General features: G+C 39.2%; 1 protein-coding gene across 1 annotated transcript in view; it reads left to right on the forward strand.

Annotated features, from left to right (window-relative positions):
• COL4A5 (collagen, type IV, alpha 5) overlaps positions 1 to 20,427 on the forward strand; it is a 59,851-nt gene extending 39,424 nt beyond the window's left edge. The window contains exons 33-52 of the mRNA XM_009327826.1: positions 973 to 1,071; positions 2,067 to 2,156; positions 2,874 to 3,013; positions 3,960 to 4,086; positions 5,354 to 5,434; positions 6,013 to 6,111; positions 6,687 to 6,737; positions 7,571 to 7,756; positions 10,179 to 10,187; positions 12,462 to 12,470; positions 13,855 to 13,988; positions 14,399 to 14,471; positions 14,619 to 14,690; positions 15,086 to 15,214; positions 15,489 to 15,587; positions 16,887 to 17,099; positions 17,444 to 17,621; positions 18,198 to 18,312; positions 18,634 to 18,806; positions 20,346 to 20,427. Of these exons, the coding sequence (XP_009326101.1) occupies positions 973 to 1,071; positions 2,067 to 2,156; positions 2,874 to 3,013; positions 3,960 to 4,086; positions 5,354 to 5,434; positions 6,013 to 6,111; positions 6,687 to 6,737; positions 7,571 to 7,756; positions 10,179 to 10,187; positions 12,462 to 12,470; positions 13,855 to 13,988; positions 14,399 to 14,471; positions 14,619 to 14,690; positions 15,086 to 15,214; positions 15,489 to 15,587; positions 16,887 to 17,099; positions 17,444 to 17,621; positions 18,198 to 18,312; positions 18,634 to 18,806; positions 20,346 to 20,427 (2,159 nt within the window). The remainder of the gene's footprint in view (positions 1 to 972; positions 1,072 to 2,066; positions 2,157 to 2,873; positions 3,014 to 3,959; positions 4,087 to 5,353; positions 5,435 to 6,012; positions 6,112 to 6,686; positions 6,738 to 7,570; positions 7,757 to 10,178; positions 10,188 to 12,461; positions 12,471 to 13,854; positions 13,989 to 14,398; positions 14,472 to 14,618; positions 14,691 to 15,085; positions 15,215 to 15,488; positions 15,588 to 16,886; positions 17,100 to 17,443; positions 17,622 to 18,197; positions 18,313 to 18,633; positions 18,807 to 20,345) is intronic.
• The last annotated feature ends 1,653 nt before the right edge of the window (positions 20,428 to 22,080 follow it).

Genomic DNA, 22,080 nt, shown 5'->3' on the forward strand with positions numbered 1-22,080 from the left:
TGCTGTGCTGGCTGCAGTCCTGCTGTCTCACAGGCCCTTGGGCCTTGCCTTGTAGGATGGAATTGCACAGGTCATGTGCTCATGCATCACCTCCAGGTTCTCCCTTTGGGTATCTCTGTAAGCTTACCCTCCCCTGAGCTAAATGTCATCTCTGTGTCTTTCTGCTTGGGAAGCTGGCAGCCTGGAAGGTTTTCTCTGTTCACTCAAGTCTGTTTGCTCTCTCGCTTGCTTCCTCCCTCTCCCCCCTCAGGGTTCTGATGTCTCCTTTGAGCTCTAATTTAGTTTTGAGAGGAGTAAAAAATATTCTACCCTAGAGAGAACCAGAATGCCTTTCTCTAATGTTGGCCCAGCCATTATTGTGCTAATTTATCTGTTGTATTAATTTCTGTGAAGCCTAGGTAGGATCCTAAGACACTTACCTTTTTTTTTTTCTTCCCTTCTTTTTTTTCCCCCTCTGTTAAGTAAGAGCTGTAGAGGACAGATTTAACTATGCCTGCAGGGCAGCACAAAGTCATTGTATGGGACAATAGCCACATAGAATTTGTAAGAATCTGCTAAAATATCTGCATTACTTTTTATAATATATCAGTCCCAAAGTGCTTCTGGTGTAGCAATGTAATTAAACATGTATATAAATAATCTGAATGAACATAGAGAGGTTAGCATGGGGTCTGCTCATTGGAAAAGACAGTCCCTTCTGAATGAAGTATATTGGCATTAGTCATAAAGTTACTTTTTCCTCTACTTACTTATATTGTTCCTGTTCTGTAGTAATTTTAAACTTTCCAGAAGCAATATTTTGTGTTCTGCGATACTTCTTTTTGCTAAACTAGGGGAAATTATATTTACTGAAGAAAAAAATCCCTATTTGGATTTTTATTCACCTATAGGTACATCTGATCTCTTAAGGTAAAAGAAAACATTCAGTAGTAGTAATAGTAATAATAATAAAATGTATCTTTTTCCTTTGAGGTATTCCTGGTTTATCAGGACAGAAAGGTTATCAAGGTCTCCCAGGTGACCCAGGCCCACCGGGACTTAGTGGCCCACCAGGTGTGCCAGGATTGCCAGGTAAGTAAACAAAGCCTCAGATGGACTGTTTTGATGTGTAAAAATTTGCATGCATTTTTATCACATGGGACTGGGATGTTAATCCAGGTATATCTAAGCAAAGCCTGGGGATTTACACTTAATGCTGCAGCACAGTTTGGGGACATTTAAAATCATTATCCAAACAGCATGCTTTGAGCTCTTTCCTTCTAACAGACCCAAAAGCAGTTTTAAGCTGATCCCACTGAAGATTAGGATAGCTTTTAGGATGACTGGAAAAGTGCTTGCTGCTTGTGCAAGCAACATGACTGCAGGATCTGCCAACAGGACTTGCCTGTTTCATATGTTTATTTCTTATATTATTAGTCATTATACTTTGCAAACGGCCAAACTAATGTATTGCAAAGGCTGTCCGGGTGTCACATCTTTGCTTTCAAGAATTGCAAGGATCAAGAAAACGAATTCCGTTTTGCACTTCTTCCTACAGCTATAACAAATTATCTGAAATCTTGAATCTTTGCTCACTATGTCTAATATAGGCCTTGCTCTAAATATCTTGCTGGGCTCGGGGAATTTTTTTAACCAGGACTCAAACTAGTTTGAGCATTGTAGGTCACATTTAATTCCTTAATAGAAGCTACTGAATACCTATTGCAGATGAGAAAGATAATGTGTTCATTCTGCAGAACAACTCATGAGAGACCAAGTCACACCAGTACTAAATTGTTTCAGACCGTTACTAAATCATGGACTGAGATTTGACCCATTTCATTAGATTAATCTTCAAAACAAAGAAGTTGTTGCCCTGATCAAATCTTGGCTCAGAACAAACTGAAGATGTTTAGTATTTCACTACAAATGGGTGTGAAAAAGCATGTAGGAGCAGTATGAGGCCTAAAACGATTCCAAATCCATTGCCTTTGTAATTAGATGACAAGCATACTCATATGAGAACACATGAATATCAGAAACTTTTAATTATTGCCATTAATTAACTAAAACCACAACTTTCCTAGGCAGCAAGGGAGAGACGGGGCTTCCTGGGCAGCCTGGACCAACAGGACCTCCAGGGTTAAAAGGTGCCATGGGAGAGATGGGCCTTCCAGGTTAGTTTCTGTGCTTGTATTTGACTTCATTTTGGCCAGTGTTTTCCTTTTGTATAGTACAAAGGTGGATCTGCTTGTGTGAAGTATCTAATAATATATTTAAATGGCAATGCAGATGAGGAATACATAAAGCCCTATATATATATATTTGTTTAAATAGTACATAATAAATTGGAAATACCCATTAAAACAGAAAATGCAAATAGCAACTCTATTGTAAATACATGTTACTTTAAAGTGCTTACAGATGTAGAAGCAGAATGATTTTCATCCTTTTCTGGTTTCTCAGACCCACTCTGTGAAAGTTCAGAAAAAAGATGATTCTGTAAACCCGCCTGTCAGAAGACAGACATCAGACACAAGCAAAAGGGGAAGGAGAAAGTGAATTCTGTTATTTAGAAAGATTGCTGAAACAAAAATTCCGGTTTCTGAGGATTTTGATATTAAATTGTGCCTAGATACTGCAAAGAGATATTTGGATTTGTGTAAATTAAGAATAAAAAAAGCAAGCTTAGAAATGTCACGCAAAAAGCCATGAGAGATTTTAGATAATTGTTTTAGTTTGTTTTTAAAAATAAAAACACATTAGGTATTCAAAGCCAGCCAGTAAATTTGTTAGTGCTTTCTAGTTCAGTTGCTGTAATTTGAGTGATTTCTCTAAACCACTGCAGAAGTCTTATTTGTATTTATAAAACTTGTATTTTATGTTTTGGACAGGTCCGCCAGGGATTAAAGGCAGCCAAGGAATAGCAGGACGTCCAGGGCAGCCTGGACCTGCAGGATTTCCTGGATTGAAAGGCGAGAAAGGTGACCCCGGTCTTTCAAGCATCGGTATTCCTGGTCTCCCTGGACCAAAGGTACATTTACAAAATTCTTCAATAGAAAATTCCACGAGGAAATTAGATTCTGTGTTGATTTTTTTCTTTAACTATAGCTTAATATATATTATGTATAACTGTAAATATGTATATAAATATATTAATAACAAGCAGGGTTGACTATGGTTTGTTCTTTTCAGGTGGGAGCAAAAATTTCTAATTTTAAAGGTGAAAATATTTATATAGAATTTAATCTGGTTAAAGGAGAAGATTGTTTACCAGACCTTTCAAGTTGGGTTCAGTTAGTGGCCTAGTCTGCACTGTGATACCCGCTGACATTTTGGTAGTGATTTATACAATTAATATCGTTGTTCCCATGCCTAATTATGTAGTTAATTCTAAAAAAAGTTAAGACAATATGCATTTAAGAATAAATTACTAAGGAGCTCATATACCATGATTACTGCTGCTTAAAATTTTTAAGTCTATATAAAGCATTTGCACTATATATATCATTTACCTGTATCATCCTTTCTGTCACCCACAAAAAAGTGACAGAGAGACTTAGAGATATCTAGCAGCCTTCACTGATGCCTTACAGTTGGTGCTGAGCAGCAATTAATTTAGCAAAAACATTGCATGATTAAAGCTCCACAGATTTCTTTTTTTCTTCTGCATTATCATGGGGTAAAAATCTCTGTCTCTTCTGAAAGAAAAGAGAACACTTTTTTCTTTAATGTAGGCCAGTTCTGAGGAAAAGCTATGATACTCTGTATACAAAATTGTAGGGGAAAACTGTTAAAATCTTTACAATTGCTATTTCCAATTAATTTTCTATGTGACGTGGTTAACTTTAACTGGATGTAAGGAGAAGTGTAGACGATATAATGGTGACCTCTTTGTGATGGTAAGACTGGGAACATACAAGAAGGGCTTTACCCATCTTACAAAGACTGGGTTCTTATTTCTGCTTAATGTTTTCTAGGGTGATCTTGGTTTGCCTGGATACCCAGGGAGTCCAGGCAGTAAAGGTATAGCTGGAAATCCTGGTTTGCCTGGATTTCCAGGCAGTCCAGGTGCAAAAGGAGAACCAGGCCTTCCTGGATTCCCAGGTAATTCTGAACAGGATTTTTTTATTTTCCCTCTTGCTCTCTGATATTGGTATATACATCTAAACACAGTGGGTAGTTGGTGGAAGCCTGCAGCTTATTTCGAAGTTTCTAGCAATTTGCTGCTTCTAAGCTTTGTGCTGTTGGAATTGTCACTGCAAGAGTAAGTGTATGAATGCATCACTTAAGAGTGCCTTCTGAAATTATTCACCTGCTCTGAGGGGATGTAGCAGTTGTGTTAGCTAATGCTCTCCACTCCCCACAACAGTCAGACTCTCACCTTCTCTGACCCGCAAAATACCTGTTTGGCTCCACATTTTTCCTTCATGAATCAATAAAAAAGTGTCATCAGGAAAACTGGTCGTCTTTAATAGCATTTATTGTCTAAAAATATGTTCTAAAAAGAAATCTGTTCCTGAAACATAATGAAATTATGTTTTGCACTTTTCTCTAAAAAATATTAATAGAGATTGTTCATGTGTATATGTCAGCTCTTTCATTCTCAATTTAAAGAAACAAGGTTTTCACCTATGCTGCATTTGCGGCAATAAAGGCTGTTCTACAAGCATGCTTCAGCTGCTTTAATGTAGGAAGTTAGGGAATTTATAACAGTGTAGTCATGGCAGCAGGAAGCTTAGAAGAGAACAAAACCTGGCCATGAACTGGACAGTTTTTAACCTCTGCTTCATGTCATGCCTGAAAGACTGTGAACAGTCAAAACCGTGTGTTGAGACACTACCTTGATTGGGCTTAGATGCTGTTCAGAACAGACATACCGCAACGGATCGATTGTTTTTCCTACCTCCCACTCAGTTCAAGCTGTAGGGGTGAGAATCCGGTGTAAATTCTAACTAAGACCATTTTTATTAAGATCCTTTTTCAGGAAAGGAAAAGAGGATTGGGGAAGGACTAGCCAGCCACAGTTCATGCTGTTTTCACTTTGTTGTCAAGTAGAAACACCTGTCTCTAAAATGGTAATTTCCTAGCAGACTGCCAGACTCGCTGTGCCCTTGGCCACTGGCACTCAACAATTAAGAGTAGTCTTGAGAGTAGCAGTAAGGACAGTTGTGCTAGTATGTTTTGTTTCTGTACGTTCTTTGCTTTATAATTCATCTCCTTAATCAGCTGTAAATCTGCAAAATGAGCATAAATACAGTATCTTGATACAATTAGCTCACTTATTACTCAGGGCATCTTAGATTATAGCATTTCAAGATCGCTGAAAAGCCAGTTTGGTGCTTAATTTGATTGAAATGCCCGTACATTACAGGAACACCAGGAATTCCAGGACCAAAAGGTATTGAGGGGCCTCCAGGTAATCCTGGCCTGCCTGGACCACCTGGGCCAGTAGGTGAGCATGAACAGTGCAGCAAATGTCAGCTGCTTCTGTGAAAAGCATAACATATGAAGCCACTTCCTATCTTCTTATCCTTTTAACATCATGAAAGTGCATCTATATGCATATACGGATGCTCAAACATCATTGCACACACTTAGTTCACTGAAATTAAACAGAAAAGAAAGAAGTTTTAACTTTCTCGTGACGACTTGTGTCTGCTGTCATAGTCATATCATTAGCTATTGAAAGAAGTAGTTAATTGTTTCAGTATTTACAAGCTTTATTTATGTTAAGTACTCCAGTGGTCTAACCTGTTTTTATAGGAGCAAAATTCTAATTTATCCTAAAGGGAACCATGATATTATTTTTAGCAAACACTAACTGCTTAAAAGGTCACGGGCCTAAAAGCCTTTTCTAAATTGTCGGGGGGGAGAGAGGGAGAGAGAGAAAGGTTTTAATTTTAAGATTACACCCTCGTGTATTTGTTATTAGATCGTCACACCTTCAGATTCAGATGGTTGGGGGGGAGGTTGCTTTTTTTTATTGCAGGTTAGGCATTACTGTGCTAATGTGTTCTATCCCTCTTTTAGGTGATATTGGTCGTCCTGGCCCTCCTGGTCCTTCAGGGGAGAAGGGACAGCCTGGTCGAGATGGTATCCCTGGTCCAGCTGGTCAGAAGGGCGAACCAGGTTAGGTATCCTTCCTGTTTGTTTTCTCCTCTTCACTCTGCATTGTGATGTCCTGCTTTCTCTATTCTGTTTTTCCTATAACTGTCCATACATCTTCAAAGCTGCTTCTGTGGTTCCCAGCTGCTGAATGGTTCACAAAGGGTGCCATCAAGCTGCCAGTGAAGCACAGGGCAAGAATTCAATCAGCTCTTAGATTTTTATTACCTGACTTCAACACCAGCCCCTGTTCCTGTATTCAATGGTAGCTTTACTGCTTCAACTCAGTTACAGAATGGATAAACAGTGTAATGTCTGCCTTAAGGATAGAACCCCAACCAAAAATGCAAATGTATTAACTCCCAAAATCTGAAAGAGCATCTTGTGAATGGATGGAAATACTTACGAAAGTTACAGATGCATTTTAGTAGCAAAACCTCTAGCTTTGGTGTAGACTGGTGAGTGAATGAGAATCCTGGTAGTCTCAAGGAATCAGAGATTTAGACAAACTGCACTTTCATTGTTCTCAGCCTCATATTCCTGTTCCTGGAGACTTGAAAGCTAAATGTTCATTATTAACTGAATCTGTTTCTTTTCAGGTCTACCAGGTTTTGGGCGCCCAGGACCTCCAGGACTCCCAGGATTGTCAGGTAAAGTTTCTCTCTTTGTTAAAAAGGTTGAATGTAAAATATATCTATACACCAAAAAAAGAAGGGCATGTTGTATGTTCTGCAACAAATGAATGCCATAGCAACAACTAAAATAACTTTGTTTTTTTCCTCAGCAGACCATTTTCAATTAACCAAGGGAATAAAGATACTCATCACTGACTACTGAATTTTGTAAATTAGCACTTATGCAGACAGAATAAATCCACACGGGATAATAGGCTACTGCCTTGGTGGAACTTTGCTGATTTGTCTCAGTAAATAAAGCATTCATACAACAGATGACAAATGAAGCTGCTTTGAAATATAGCTGCTGCTTGCTATATTTTCAACAGCAACTTCACAACCTAAGTTATATTACTTTCCAGTAGCATTAAAGCTCCTAAATTCCTCAAGCTTATTTGAAAATTTTGCAAGTATGTCTTAACTTTCAGCAGTGTCTCCAAAAAATGATGAAGTCTTAATATTGACAGATTTCTTCACAGGTATATAAACGCTCAGGAAAGCATTGCTTGTAGGCTTACGAACTCAGAAGATGTTTATGAATTACAGCATCACTGAGTAGTAAAGCGAGACTTAGTAAGACCTTTTAACGTGCCAGAAGCTGTAGCACTTTCTCCTGCAAGAATTATTAGCCCTAACTCTTTTCTGAATGTTAGACTAATTTTATACGGTCTCGCTGCGCAAATAAGGTGAGTTGTGACCAGGTTTGCACCTTCTGCAAGAGAGAGAAATGGCTCTGCAAACTGACATTTGGACTTTTTTGCATATCAGTTTGTAATAGTATTCCTAAACGTGGCTGTTTGGTTTTACAGGGCAAAAAGGAGATCTGGGTTTACCTGGCCCACCAGGGCCCCCTGGACTTCCAGGTCTGAAGGGAGAACCAGGTTTCCAGGGATTCCCTGGTCTACAGGGTCCTCCAGGTCCACCAGGATTACCAGGGCCACCTCTGGAAGGTCCTAAAGGTAGCCCTGGCCCACCAGGTGTTCCAGGAAGGCCAGGTAAGAGCGTGATCCATACCTATCAACATCTGCCAGTACTTTCATATTTTGCTGGTAGGTTATCAGCCTTTAAACTTTCTCAATTTATTTGGATGGATAAGTTCAAGCCTCACGGCATAAGTCTTAATGTTTGTGGGCAACCAGAGGATTTTGTTGCCAAACGTAACAGTATCTAAAAATAAAACAGCCTCAGTTTCTATTAATTTCTGATACCTGGCAGCAAAAATCCAATGCATTAATAAACGGGAGATTCTCCGCATGCTGTCACAGTAATCATCTAGCGAGCACGATATCGACTTTTGAATATCTGATACCTTTGCAGTATTGTCACATGATCAGCAAATGTCATCGCACACAAAAAAACAAAAGTAACAAACCCCATCATTTTAAGAGTCATGAAAATCAAATTCACGCTAGCATCACAGCATGATCAAATTGGATAGCTGCCTCTTCATCTTCGTGTCATGTAACATAAGTCATTGCTCCATTGTGTCACGTGGCTCCCGTGGACTCAGTGCACCATCATGCCGTGTTCATCTTTCCATTCCATGTTTGCATTTTGTTCCTGCACCGACTAATTCTGGGAATGAAAAAACCACTATACTGAGTTAACATTGCTGAGCAACTCCCTGGCATGTATTAGAATTTGATTTATATTTTGTGCCATAGAATGTTTATTTGCATTTAGATACTGCTCTTGAGAAACCTAGCTTTAATGAACCTGTCACAGCTCTGGCTCAAGCTTATTGCTGTATCTTGAGTCCAGAAGTACTTTGCCACCAATAAGACTCATCTCACTTGACGTGCTTGATAATCTCCTTAAAGGAGACTACTGTCAAACCAAGCTATTGGTTGATTACAGTTTTTTCTTTGCATATAAATGGAGAATTAATATTTTTATTGATTGCTCTCAAACCCTGACCTCAGATATTTCCCCAAAGACATCTTTGAGTGACAGAAAGTTAGTTTTGAGTTAGTGCATTTGTGTATTTATGTGACTGGTGTGGAACAACCCAGTGGGTTAATAATTCACAACCAGCCACAATTTCTTCCTGGTTTCCTGTTTGGTTAGTGGAAGGAGGAGTGCGTGCCTTCCTCCTTTCTCTTTAATTTGCTTTCTACTTTCCGTGTGGCCTTGTCCTCTTCTGCCTAGGTGCTCACTGGCGGGTAGGACTATGGGACAAATAATCCCAGTTGTGCTCACTGTGGTTAGAGTTGCAGCTGGGGCAAGTGGGAGGAGGAGTGAAGGGATAAGAGATGGTGGGATGCTGGACTTGGGCTTTGTAATTTAAGTATGCCCAAATAAAGGCCTAAGACATGCTAGATGTCAAGATCTTCCAAATATAATTCTTCTCTATGTAGAGTGGTACAGCAATTAAAGTTTTGGCACAGGAAGCTGACTGGGCCATAAGAGTATAGGCTTTCATTTTTAAAAGATTCTTATACAGAGGATATCTCCAAACTCAAAAAAAAAAAAAAAAAAAAAAAAAAAAAAACCACTAAAAAAAGTAAACCAGCTAAGCAGCTCCTGAAGTATAATGAAAGTACCAACTGAGATTCTGTGCTCTGCTGTGGCATTGGTGTTTTTATGAAGCTTCTCATCTTGTTTATGCTTCTCTGTATAAATCAGGTGCTTACTGACTCTCATCAGCTGGGGAGGTAGAGGAATGGTGGGACTCATTTTGTGTAGTTTTATGAGCATTGGCAGGGGGGGAAACAACCAGTGAGGTTCTGCTCAGCCATGTTGTCTCTCTCTTTCTCTCTTTCTTTCTCTTATTTCCATTTTTGTTGCATGCAATGTATAAAGTGAAGCATTTGTTTTGCTCAGTTATGCGTGAACTAATGTGGTTAAACCAAACTATTATTGCAGTTCTGGTACAATCAGCACTCCAGCCTTTTGTTTCAAGTGATAACACAGTCTATTGTTGGAATGCTGATTTTGTAACATTTCAACATAAGGCAGCTAGTCATAAAAGCAGCTGTTGTGGCTGTCAAATTACCCCCCTTCTAGGGACGTAAATAAAACCAGAAGCTGTACGCGTATACTGTTTTGTTGTTGACTTCTGGGTATACTCTAAGATTAGTAAAAATGATGAAGTCAAACGTGGTGTAGGTCTCTGACTTCAGCTGAGTTGCCCCTAAAACAAACGTTAATAGATGGTGTTGGGACGGATTTATTAATTGATTATAAAATTAAGCCAATTTCCAGGGCAACACATTGCTGTTACTCCACATATCTATTTTCATTGCTATGAATAATAATAGTTTGGTGTTTTGCATACTGTATGTAAAGGAATATTGAGCTAAATCTAAAAAGAAAGGTTTAGTTGAATATGTTAGCTTGTTGACATTTCTAACAATTTTGATGTTTTTCCCCTTGTTCTAATGATGACCTTGGTGAACTCTGACCCCCTACTCCCAGGTCCCTCAGGTTAGCCCCTTAACTCCAAAATAATAACTTTGCATGAAAATGAATGTATATACTTTTGTAGTGTCTAAATGTAGATATGCTGAGTCATTTTTCAGATATACCTTTTAATTTGTGGTAGAAAAGAAACACGCAGAGTTGGCTTTCAGACTCTTCCTCCATGTTGCTGTAGGACTGACATTGGAAGGACATAGCGTTGCTCTCCCCATGGTGGAAGATCATGTGGGTCCAGATTTGCAAGGCTTTTATAAAGTGTCCCCAGCTGTGAAACTTGTTTTAGCATATTTGTTCTCAGTGCTGTTGAAAAAAATATATACTGTTTTTCATCTTTTTTAGGAAAAAAAAAGCTTATTGCACTGTCTTCCCATGTCTTTGCTGTATAATTGTGTTTTGCAGCTTGGGCAAATGACAGTATTGATTTTTGTAACACCTGCTACTGTTGACTTTGGACACTCTCAAGTGACTTAAATTAGATGCTTCTTTTATACCAGCAGTGTCCGTAGGAAAATTTATGATGTGATGCTTTACATTCCCAACTAAAAGCTTTGTAACTTTCCAGTGCAGAGAAATCCTTATTTCCATTGTTTTGCTTCACCAGCACGTTTAAAGGAAATAAGGCAAGCTCTTCCTTTAACATGTATTTAATGAAAATGAAGCAGACAGCCCTCCCCTCCCTAACACTAGGGCAGTGGAACAGGATTGTTAAGAACATAGTCATTTTCACAAGCTTATCATAATTTTAGCATATCAGCATGTAGCACAAGCCAGCTTTTGGGAAGACTTTTAACATCTGTGTCTAGATTGAAAATGACTTGGTATATCTATTTAATAATAATGATGTCTTTAGGTTTTGCTATGATGACTTTCAGGAAGCAAAGAACTGTCATCGACATTCAATACAGGAATACGTTTTAGTTTTTAGCGTGCTGTCCTAAGCACTGTGAGGTAGTAAATGTGGTAGCCCCCGATGTTTGAATCCTAGCTTTATGCAGTCATGTAAAAAAATGAATGTGGCTTTACCTTTTAATTAAACTGTGGCCACACAAGCAGGGCATACTTTCAAAGAGGGCCACGATTATGCGTATGCTGAGAGGAACTTACCAATTGCTTCATGTTTTGTTCCACCCTGTGACTGTGCCCAGCCAGAATTCAATAATCAACAAGTATAGGACAGATTTATAAATCATAGCAAAACTTATCTAACAGTGAAATATAGTTTATAAGTACTTAACAGTAACAATGAAATGTCCATGTCATTATTTCTAACAACTGTATTACAGTTAGTATTTAAAATAATTTACCAAATATGTAAGAAAGAGTGCATTGAGGTAAATCTGACGTGTATTTATTGTAGTTTTTAGCTGTAAATTGCATGGTGATATGTTGATATATTTAAATCATTTCACTGACATGAAAGATGCAAGCGGCACAGGAGCTAAAAATATGTATTAATTCAAGAGCGTGGTAGGAACAACCAGCTTACCTTTTGAAAGAGGACATTTAAATGATTTTTCTAAGGATGCTATCACATGCCATTCTCCACAATAACCTTAAAGAGGTAAATTAGCATCTTGGGATATTTTTATCAAGAAAAAATAATGCCAACAGTAAAGACAACAAATTCTTAATTTGTAAGTTCTGCTGTATTTTTGCATATAGCATTTGCAGCCCTTTTGATCCATGTCAATCCTGCTTACCGTTTTGAAGAGGGCATAAGCCTACTTTTCAGTCCTAGAATTGTAGTCACATAGTTGAGGCTCATACCTGATTAGTGGTGATAAGTCCTTCTGTTAATCACACTTCCCCCCACCCAAAGCAGAATTTTGCTCAAGAGTAAGTTGTCATTCACAATTTACCTGCATATTTGCCAAGCTCCAGGCCCTCTGATGTTGAATATTCTCAGTGAAATGGTTATGTAGTCCAAACCCCATTGTGAGTAGGACTAACCAGTCACAGGCCTCAGCTGTAATGTTAAAGCAATAACACATTCTTTAGTAAAGCTTTAAGTTTGCTGTTAAATGAAGTGTCAAATTAGTCTTAGTAGAGCCTAGTCACCAGAATAACTTGTATCTGAAAATACATAACGTTGTGAATTCATGTATGGTTTTATGCATGCATGTGGATTATATTGTAAATACAAAATATGCTGGTGAAATGGGTTGTTGTGTAGTGTATATGCTGTCATCTGTACTATTTCTAACTAGTAATCTTGTTTTGTACTGTGTGATGTCTGACCCTTCTAACATCGATCATTGGGCTTTGGTGAACTCCTTCCAGGTCTTCCAGGTTAGACTCTTAACTCGGTCAATTTATTTTACTGCATTGCACTTGATGTAAGAGAAACGGATGTTTTCCTGTAATTCTGTTGTTATCTTTTTAAGGACTGTGGTTACCCTGCAGATCGTATGTGTTTGATTAGCATGCCTCAGATGGTAACCTGTTATTATTTTGCATGTGTACAGTACTACACCAGTATAAAAGAACAAAATGGACACAAAAAATCCTTGCATGATGGGATGTTTTCTGTAGCTGAAACTGCTACAGGATATGTGTGAAATCTGGTACAAAATTGCTTTTGATTTAACAAGAATAATTTTGGAAGGGATTCTATACTCAGATTTGCATGCAGAAATACAGCTCATCAAATTTATCCACTGAATATAGACTATGAGGATGTCAAAGGAAATGTTAAATTGTTCAAGGTCGCAGAAGAATCGAAAATCCAGCACACTGATAAATGTTACTAGATTTGTTGTACTACAGGGGAGAATGTCATAGCACTGTCCTGCAAAGAGATGCTTTTGTTAATCCAATTATGAGATCTAACTTGTAAAATGTTATTAGCTGTTGCTGCACTTGCATACAGTTTGTTTTGCCACAAATTAATATCAGTAACCTTCTATTTAGATGGTGTCATAAAGGTGGGAGTCTCATCTTTCAGTTCTCCGAATACCTAAGTTTCATTTAAATCCACTGCTTTGCTTTGGATTAATGTGGCTGTAGCAAAGGGAAAATATTTCAAGACCAGCCCAGTTCCTCTATTGGAATTACACAGCATAATTCAACTAAAGATAAGACAAATCAGTTGGAGGCGGAGTCATTCAACATAAGGAAGTTTCTGCAACTCGTATTAGTATTTAGGCAAGGCAGAACGATGGGCTTCCTGCTGCCCAGCAGTCAGCAAACAGTATATAGTGGGCTCCTCAATAGGTATGTTACATTCTAAAAGAAAAAGAGCAGCAAGATTTTACATTGTTGAGACTGGCTTTCAAAAGGAATTCAGTCTGTTGAAGATAGCACTTAAGAGATGGTGACTGTAACGCAGGTCAGCAGAGGGGATATTTGTACCATCTAATTTTGGGTTTCTTGGCTCCTACTAAAGGCACTGGTCTGATCACTGGTAAGCTTCTAACGCAGGTGAGTTGCACTGCCTTCTGGAAAGACCTGCTTCCCTTCATCAGCTAGATAAGGAGCCTTGGTTCCTGATTTGGGTAGTGCAAATAATCCCTCTATTTGTTTTCCTTTTAGTTTACCCTGAATTCAGCATTGAAATAGAGCTGGGAAATCAAGCCAAAATTTTTTTTTTTTTTTTTTTTAACGCTGAAGGCACAAACTTGGGGAGAATGGTTGATATGTACTGATATATGCGTATTTGTTCTGCAATGTTAAGGTCCACCGGGCCCAGAAGGTCCACGAGGGCCACCAGGCAGTGGAGGACTTAAAGGAGAAAAAGGGAACCCGGGTCAACCTGGCCCACCTGGCCTGACTGGTCAAAAGGGAGATCAAGGACCACCTGGACGCCAGGTAGGACAAGAAATGGAGTTTTCCCCCTAGTTTATTTTTAAATGCAATAAAAATGGAATATATTTGGGAGGAATATGCAGTTTATCATCGTAAAATAAAAGCCAAAATGTGGTAGCTAACATCCTGTCTTGTAGCAAGTAAGAGCGTCTTTTCCTTAGTTATCCCCCAGTATCTGGGCAGGATGTTCCCCATCACATTCCCGTGGGAGCTGGAGCTGTCAATGCACCACTTCATGTCACAGCGTTCTCTGACAGCACCCAGTGCAGTGAGCAGAATGCATGGCCTCAACCCTTCAAAGCACTAGTTCACAGACCCAAAGTGTGCTTATTTGCCCCCCAGCCACTTTTTCTGTCTGTTTTTCTGAAACTGCTGAGGGAGATGAGTGAATAACATGAAGCTGTTCTGTTCAGGGGGATCCTGGTCGTCCAGGTCTGAATGGAATGAAGGGCGACCCCGGGGTTCCAGGCGTCCCAGGATTCCCAGGTATTTAACTAGCATTTCAAGTGAAAACCTCCAGACGCATAACTGCCCCTCAGGGAGAAAAGAAGCCTGATTTTGGCCATTCCTGCAGCAGATTTTGTAAGACAGCATGTTCTTTCACTGTGTGACTGTGTGACTTTGATGTTTCAGGTATGAAGGGTCCCACTGGACCTGCAGGACCCGCTGGCCCCACAGGCAGTCAAGGACTGCCAGGCCCACCAGGTAGGAGTCCGGGGTAGCGTTACTGTCACTTTTGCTCCCTGCCAGTAGAATTTGTTACACAGATGTAGGACTGGGTTGGTCTCAGCCAGCAATGAAAGTAGTTAAGTGAGCAACAAGCTTAAACACAATTCCAGGCTATACTTTGTAGCCCTACAAGTAACCCTACCGTATTTTTTACTCTGTATCCAGTCTACATGGATTAACCCCTGCGGGAGCTGTCCTTTGCGGGGGGTCCCCAAGAGCAGTTTTTTGCCTTACATGTATACACTTTATACGCTTACTTCTTTGCATTGATACAGCTCTTGGCTTCTGACTTTGCAATAAAGAATAACAGAAACTGTCTCTAATGCTCTCTTCCACCTTGGTTTATCTAATACTAAGCTGCTTTCTCTCAGGTCCACCAGGTTTACCAGGTACCATTGGACGAAGCATTGTTGTCAAAGGTGACCCTGGTCCCCCGGGTCCTCCAGGACAGCCTGGGTCGACAGGGCCACCTGGATTGCCAGGGCCACAGGGCTTGCCAGGTATGATCCTAGGTGGCTGCCGAGAACATGACTAAGAAGTATAGCTGACTGCAGGTTGCAATGCAAGTCACTTGGCCCAGGCTGTAGAGACAAGTTACTGAATTCAGCAAGAAGTAATAAATAAATGTAGGGTTCTAACATATAAATCTGGTTCAATGGTCTGTTCTTGTCTAATGTATCATGAAGAAACAATAGATGAGTCCCAGACAATTTAAAGATTTCTGTAGTGAGATTTCAAGAGCTTTTATTTCACTTACGCATTTGTCTATTCTAGGTCCAATTGGTCTTCCTGGTGACCCAGGGCGAGATGGACTACCTGGTTTTGATGGTCCAGCAGGACGTAAAGGAGAGAGAGGTCTTCCAGGCCAGACAGGTATGGTATTTATCCTATGAGGACCCAGTGGAAAAAGAGATGCTCCCTTTGGTGAGTGCAGGCTAATACTGGGAAGCGAGACCTTTGCCTCATGGGAGTCATAATGAAATCATCATTTTAGGATTTTCTTAATGCAAAAATATTACAAGCAGCTGAACATACTTTGGTTTGGAATATTCTTGGAACCAACACATGCTGGTCATTGCTGAATAATATTGTAGAGTGCTTTATCTCCAGCTTAATGGCATCGCCTTTGCAGCACAGATGACGCACAGGAGATAATGAACATAGTAAGAAACAGAAGAGCAAGATTAGTAAAATAATTTTAATTTTGCATGGAAATCATGAATGGGGAAAAACAGACTTCATAAAGGAGAGAATTTCACCAAAGGCAGAGATCAGGCTACCATGCAGCTATTGCTTAGAATTACTGAATTATGATTTGAGAAAAGAAATCAGACTAGGCACTGGGACAATTTTCTACAGAAGATGATACATATTAAGTAGCTATATATTACAACTTGTGAGAAAACGTATTAGAATTTAAACAGTTAAAACAGTACAAAAATCCATAATGCCTTTTTTCCTTTTTCTCTGAGTAGCTCTATGAAAAAATGTAAATAATAATGACTGTGAAATAACAGTCTAAATATTTGTAGTTATATTTCCTGATATTTTTGCTGTTCAAGATCAAATGCCTTTTCCGATACCTTTCTCAGTCATCTGACTCATTCATGCTCTCATTCAAGGTTGTTCTAGCCTATTTCCACTTTTTGTAACCTACTCCAAAACTGACTGGAGCTTTTCTATTCATTTTGGTGGGCTTTGGTTCAGGTGTTACTGTAGCATGCCCTAGAGTGAGACTCGCTTCTGTTTCTGGCTCTGCCATTTATTTTGTGATCTTGAGCGAGATGTTTCAACATTATCTTATTAAGCTGCATACACAGATTAACGTGTTTTGGAATTGGGAAGCTGATTTGGACTCATTCCAGTGGCTGTCACATCCACTGCAGTTACCTTAGTGCCTCACAGCTCTGACCGTATTTAACTTCACAATACCCCTACAACACAGGGAAGTTGCACTGTTACTTCATAACTAGCTATGACAGCCTCAGTGATTTAACCAAGCTTACATGAAAAAAATAATTTGAGGAAGATAGTGTTAGCAGATACCGTGTCCCCCAGCTCACAAGCACCTTAATTACAAGACCGTGGTACCTTTCAGAGCTACATTAGTCCCAAAAGAGGAAGAAATGGTGTTAATAAATACTGTGTGTTGTGTTTCTCTCATGTGAACAGGTTCACGAGGAATACAGGGACCTCCTGGTCCTGATGGCTTACAAGGCCCACCCGGTCCTCCTGGAACAGCTTCTGTTGCTCATGGATTCCTTATAACTCGGCACAGCCAGACCAGGGATACACCACTATGTCCACAAGGAACATCAAGAATATATGATGGATTCTCTCTTCTATATGTGCAAGGAAATGAGAGAGCACATGGCCAGGATTTGGGTGAGATATTTTGTATGCTCTGTCTTTAAGGGGAAAGAGGGTGTAGCTGCTTCTTCAAACGCTCTGGTTCTCTGAAGGTATGACAGTCTTGAAGATTACCTAGATGAGGATGGGGATTGCATACTAAGATCTACCTCCAGAGGTTGCACATTTTAATTCAGGATGAAAGAACGTAAACCAAAACTGAGAAGTTAAGTTTTTCCCACATGTGACAATTTGATAGCACATGCTGTGCACTCACAGGTGGAGAAGAAGAATACACAATTACTGTTCTCAAAGCATTGCTATAAAAAGCAATGAAGTGAAAACTTTGATGTCACATTTTTATGTATCTTACTTTGTAGGTACTGCTGGGAGCTGTCTTAGACGTTTCAGCACCATGCCCTTCATGTTCTGCAACATCAACAATGTTTGTAGTTTTGCATCAAGGAATGACTATTCCTACTGGCTATCAACTCCAGAGCCAGTGCCGATAAGCATGGAGCCACTGACCGGGCAAAGCATCCAGCCATTCATTAGCCGGTGAGACAAAGCAGACTGTGAGGTCTCTTTTTCAATATCTGGACAAATAGCACATCTTATCCATGTATTTCCAACACGCAGGTTGGATATTAGGAGATGAATCTGTCATGTTTTGCTCTGGGAAATACTATGAAAATAGCATGTTTTAAAGCATTCATTGTCTTAAACGATCTGTCTATGTGCAGCAGTGATAATTAGAGGCTGAAGGGGTATAAGAACTCTCCTGGGCTGAGGAAGCTATGTAGTCAGCAGTGCAAGATTGCCACAGACAGGAAAGAATATGAGAGCCATTACCTCTAAGATTAAGGCATTCACCTGGGGACTTTGAGCTTCCAGTTGTTTCAGGAACTGCTTCAGTATTTTACCCAATGGTTGTTAGTGGAAATACAGGCAGATTTTGCACTCCAAAATACTGTCTTGTTGCGGTTACAAAATATGTAAGAAGTAGTCTAGATTAATAGGACAGCCTCTTACAGGCTAGTTTTTCTCCCTTTCTCTGTGTAAGAATTCTTATTAAAATATAATAGGAGTATGTTTTATTACCACGTGTTTCTCTGATATTTCCCCTGTGTCCAGATGCGTTGTGTGTGAAGCTCCTGCTATGGTGATAGCTGTTCACAGTCAGACCATTCAGATCCCTTCGTGTCCTCAGGGCTGGGACTCCCTTTGGATTGGTTACTCTTTCATGATGGTAAGAACTGCCTCCCACTCCAGAAGTGGCTAGTACCCGCCTGTGTCCTCAACTAGCTGCTTTAGGACTTTGTTAAAAACTATAATGGTTGTCATTCAAAAGCCTTTACCTTCAATTACTAACCATGGTAGCCAAGTTTAACAGTGATTTTCCAGTACGCAGAGCCCAGTGTAACTGATATTTACGGAGGTGTCTGACACTGCATTATCTCAACCAAGAATGAACAGTGGCTCTTTTAGTAGTTGAATACTGCGCTATTTAATTTTTAGCACCTACTGTAAGATTCTTGTTTGTGTGTTTCTTTCCTCACCCCTACACCAGCACACTAGTGCTGGAGCAGAGGGCTCTGGACAGGCCTTGGCATCACCTGGATCCTGTTTAGAAGAATTCCGTGCAGCTCCATTTATTGAATGCCATGGTCGTGGCACTTGTAATTACTATGCCAATTCATATAGTTTCTGGCTGGCAACCGTAGAGGTGTCAGAAATGTTCAGGTAAGAAAACCTGTTTCTTGTATATTGCTTTACTGCAGAATGAAAGCTCTGGAAATGGAATGTATCCTGAAGATCAAAAGAGATTTGTTTACAGGGGTATAAGGAAATAATTTAGTTTGTTTTCCCCCTCACAACCAGTTTTTCAAGTGTTTCCTTGGTAAGCCTTTAATATTATGTAAAAACTTGCTAGGGCGCATTCTGTTTTGCAAGGAGTCAGATTCTTTTTACGTCAATTCTTATTCACGTTTAGTAGTACCTTCTCTGAAAGTAGTCCTACTGTAGTTACTGTATTTGGAGCCTAAAAGATGGATTTTGTTGGGGTTTTTTTTTCTTGCCAGGCCTTTCAATAGAGTCAAATATTTGAAAAGGTAGTTCACAGACATACAAGGGACAGGTACGAAGAGCAAGATCAACTCTACTTAAAGCTTTTAAGGCAGATGTTCACATAACCTGTTTTTAGAAGTCTTGTGTGAAGGAGGTTTTATACCCTCCATGGCAAGCATTTTTTCCAGTACTTTGCAGAGGAATTAGGATGACATTTTGGCGGCAAGGAAGCCAGTGGACATTCTGTCCTCAGCTTCTCTGCAGTCAGAATTTCAGCTGGAGTCTCTCAGCTCCTCAGATTTTTTCCCTTTCAACTTGAGTAGCAAAACCATTTTTTCTTTGAAAAATCATCTCCTTTCATAGAATAAATTGCTACTGCCCTGTCTGTGTACTGATAAAAACCTCATAAATATTCCCAATGCAACCAAACTGAAAAACGTAGCTTTGTGGTACAGGGCTGGCAATGTGCGCTGTGTTACATAGCAGTAGTGGCCCCTAAGTTGGTTTTGTGTAACACCTACAACCGTGATACTTAATGTGCATTAAATAGTCATCTAAGTTTTCAGGGTGGTTGATCACTGGTAATTCACTAGTGAAAACTGCCTACTAACAACTACCACGCACCTCTGAGTTTTCCATCTCTGCTATTTTCTGTCTCCCATAAACACAACTTCCTTTTTTATTCTACTTTTAAAAAAGAAACCTTTAAGAATTGGACTTACTCCGTACACGCATATTACACAAATATGTTATATTAATCTCCCACCTCCCTACCCTTTCAGCATATAAATAAATAATTTGGTAAAGTCATCTCTTAAATACAAATCTCATTGTAGCAGTGTGTTTTATGGGTTGTTAAAGTACCCTTCAACTGAGAAACCCAAAGGCTACAAGGACCCCAGAAATACCGTCTCAAAATGTACAAAATTCACCTTCCACTCGGTTTGGTATTTGTGCTACATCATACGCTAGACTGTAGCAGTGATTAGCATACCTTGTGTATACCGAGACACCGTACAAAACTGAGCATGCGTCACCCGGTGTTGAAGACACATAGAAAGATCCCGCCTAAGGAAAACTCTCAAATACAGGACTAATTCCCCACTTACGTACTTAAGTGTTATCTTAAACTGTGAATTACGTAGAAGTTTAAAGGAACAGTTCTGTAAACAAAGAAAAAGCTAACCTAACCTTACCTTTGTGTCTGTCAACCAGTAAACCTCAGTCAGAGACACTGAAAGCTGGAGACTTGAGGACGCGTATTAGTCGTTGTCAAGTTTGCATGAAGAAGACGTAACGTCTTGGAGAATGTTTTATAAAACAGTTGAAAATTCCTAAGATGCACTGTCTTCCAGCTGCAACAATGGTGCTACTGTGCAGAAAGAAAAGAAAAAACAAATCCAAACTGTTTTAACCATGCAAATTCAAGTGTACCTCACTCACGTGCCACACTAAGGGTTGTTTGGTACATATTTGACAACAGGACGAAGATGAAAGAATGGACCTCTTGGAAACAGAAAAGAACACTTGAGGTTCACAAAGGATCAGAAGATGAAATTTTTCATTTCTCTCCCTGTACCAAAATGGCACCTTTTTGATCAACCAAGAGAATAAAGAAAAACACGACGCACTGAGTATGTTTAAAATAACAAGACTGCAGTTTTGAAAAACATTTTCATGGTGCTACTAACCCTACTGTATCCCAGGTTTTTAATATGAAATTTTAAGCTTATTTCTCTTTGTAAGTAATGAAATGTGTATATTGTGTAAACACCTTTTTAGTTGAAACTTTCAGTCATTTAGAAACAAACCAGACTCTGATATAAAAATGCTTATGTCTAAAATTAAAACATACAGCAGTATTTTATTATGAAACTTGTGGTACAGAGAGAATTTACCCCTCTTACGCCAACTTATTCATCTGGTATTTCATTTCCTTCCTCAGTTGCCAACCTGATATATTTGGAGAATGCACAATTATTCTGAAGTCATTTTGACCAGGGTTTTAAATGTTGTACACCATGCTATCAGTGGTTTTATTTGTGCTTAGAAATCCCAATCCACTTGAAAAGGGTCTTCTCGTATCTTGTGAAAATATGTGAAATTATTAGCCATATTCTATATTCTTCTTTTCTGAATAAAAGTCACATTCACATTTTAGTAACCAGTTTGGTTTAACAAAACCTGTTCCTTGGGAACACCCAGTTACCAAAGCATTTAAGATTATGCTTACATGAAGCCTCTGCTCTGAAGTGGTGTCATGCATTTTATCCAAAATAGTGTACACGCTAAGAAACCTTCTGAATAAAATAAAGCATAAGCTGGTGGAAACTGATCTTTTCCTATTTACAACTTAATCTTTTAATCTTATGTGAATTTATACACACCCACAACGTATTTACAGTATACAGCAACTCCTGTGTACGTATAGTTCACATAAGGCCTTGAAGGATGGTGCATGCAGTCTTTCTGATGTCATTTTGTAAGAATCCTACCGTGTATGTCCTAGAGCGTCACTACTTGTGCAATAGCTGAAAAGTGATCACTTTTTGTATGCATGACTGTTCAGCTTCTATGGTCAGTGCTGTTTCATTTACCCTTATGTATAAACAGAGCTCCCTGACAAAGCAGGACTATTTTTCAAGTGATGATACTTTAATATTTTCGTTGTATATCGCCACCTCAACTATCAATACAACTTAACTTGTGAATTAACATATACTGCTTTATACAGGTGAAGTGTATTTGTTTATTGACTACTGTTAAGCAATTTATCTGCTAACGGCTATTCATTCTTACCTTTCAGTTATCATTGTAAACACGGAGCATCGGAGATCTCCTTGTTTTATGCACATTTGACAAAAGACATAGGACTGGTGACTGACCAGGTGGCAGTGATTTATACAGTGAGATTGGTGCTGATTTCAAAAGCTTTCAACTAAGTATGAAA

Source organism: Pygoscelis adeliae, unplaced genomic scaffold (assembly GCF_000699105.1).
Source record: "Pygoscelis adeliae isolate BGI_AS28 unplaced genomic scaffold, ASM69910v1 Scaffold14, whole genome shotgun sequence".
NCBI lineage: Eukaryota > Metazoa > Chordata > Aves > Sphenisciformes > Spheniscidae > Pygoscelis > Pygoscelis adeliae.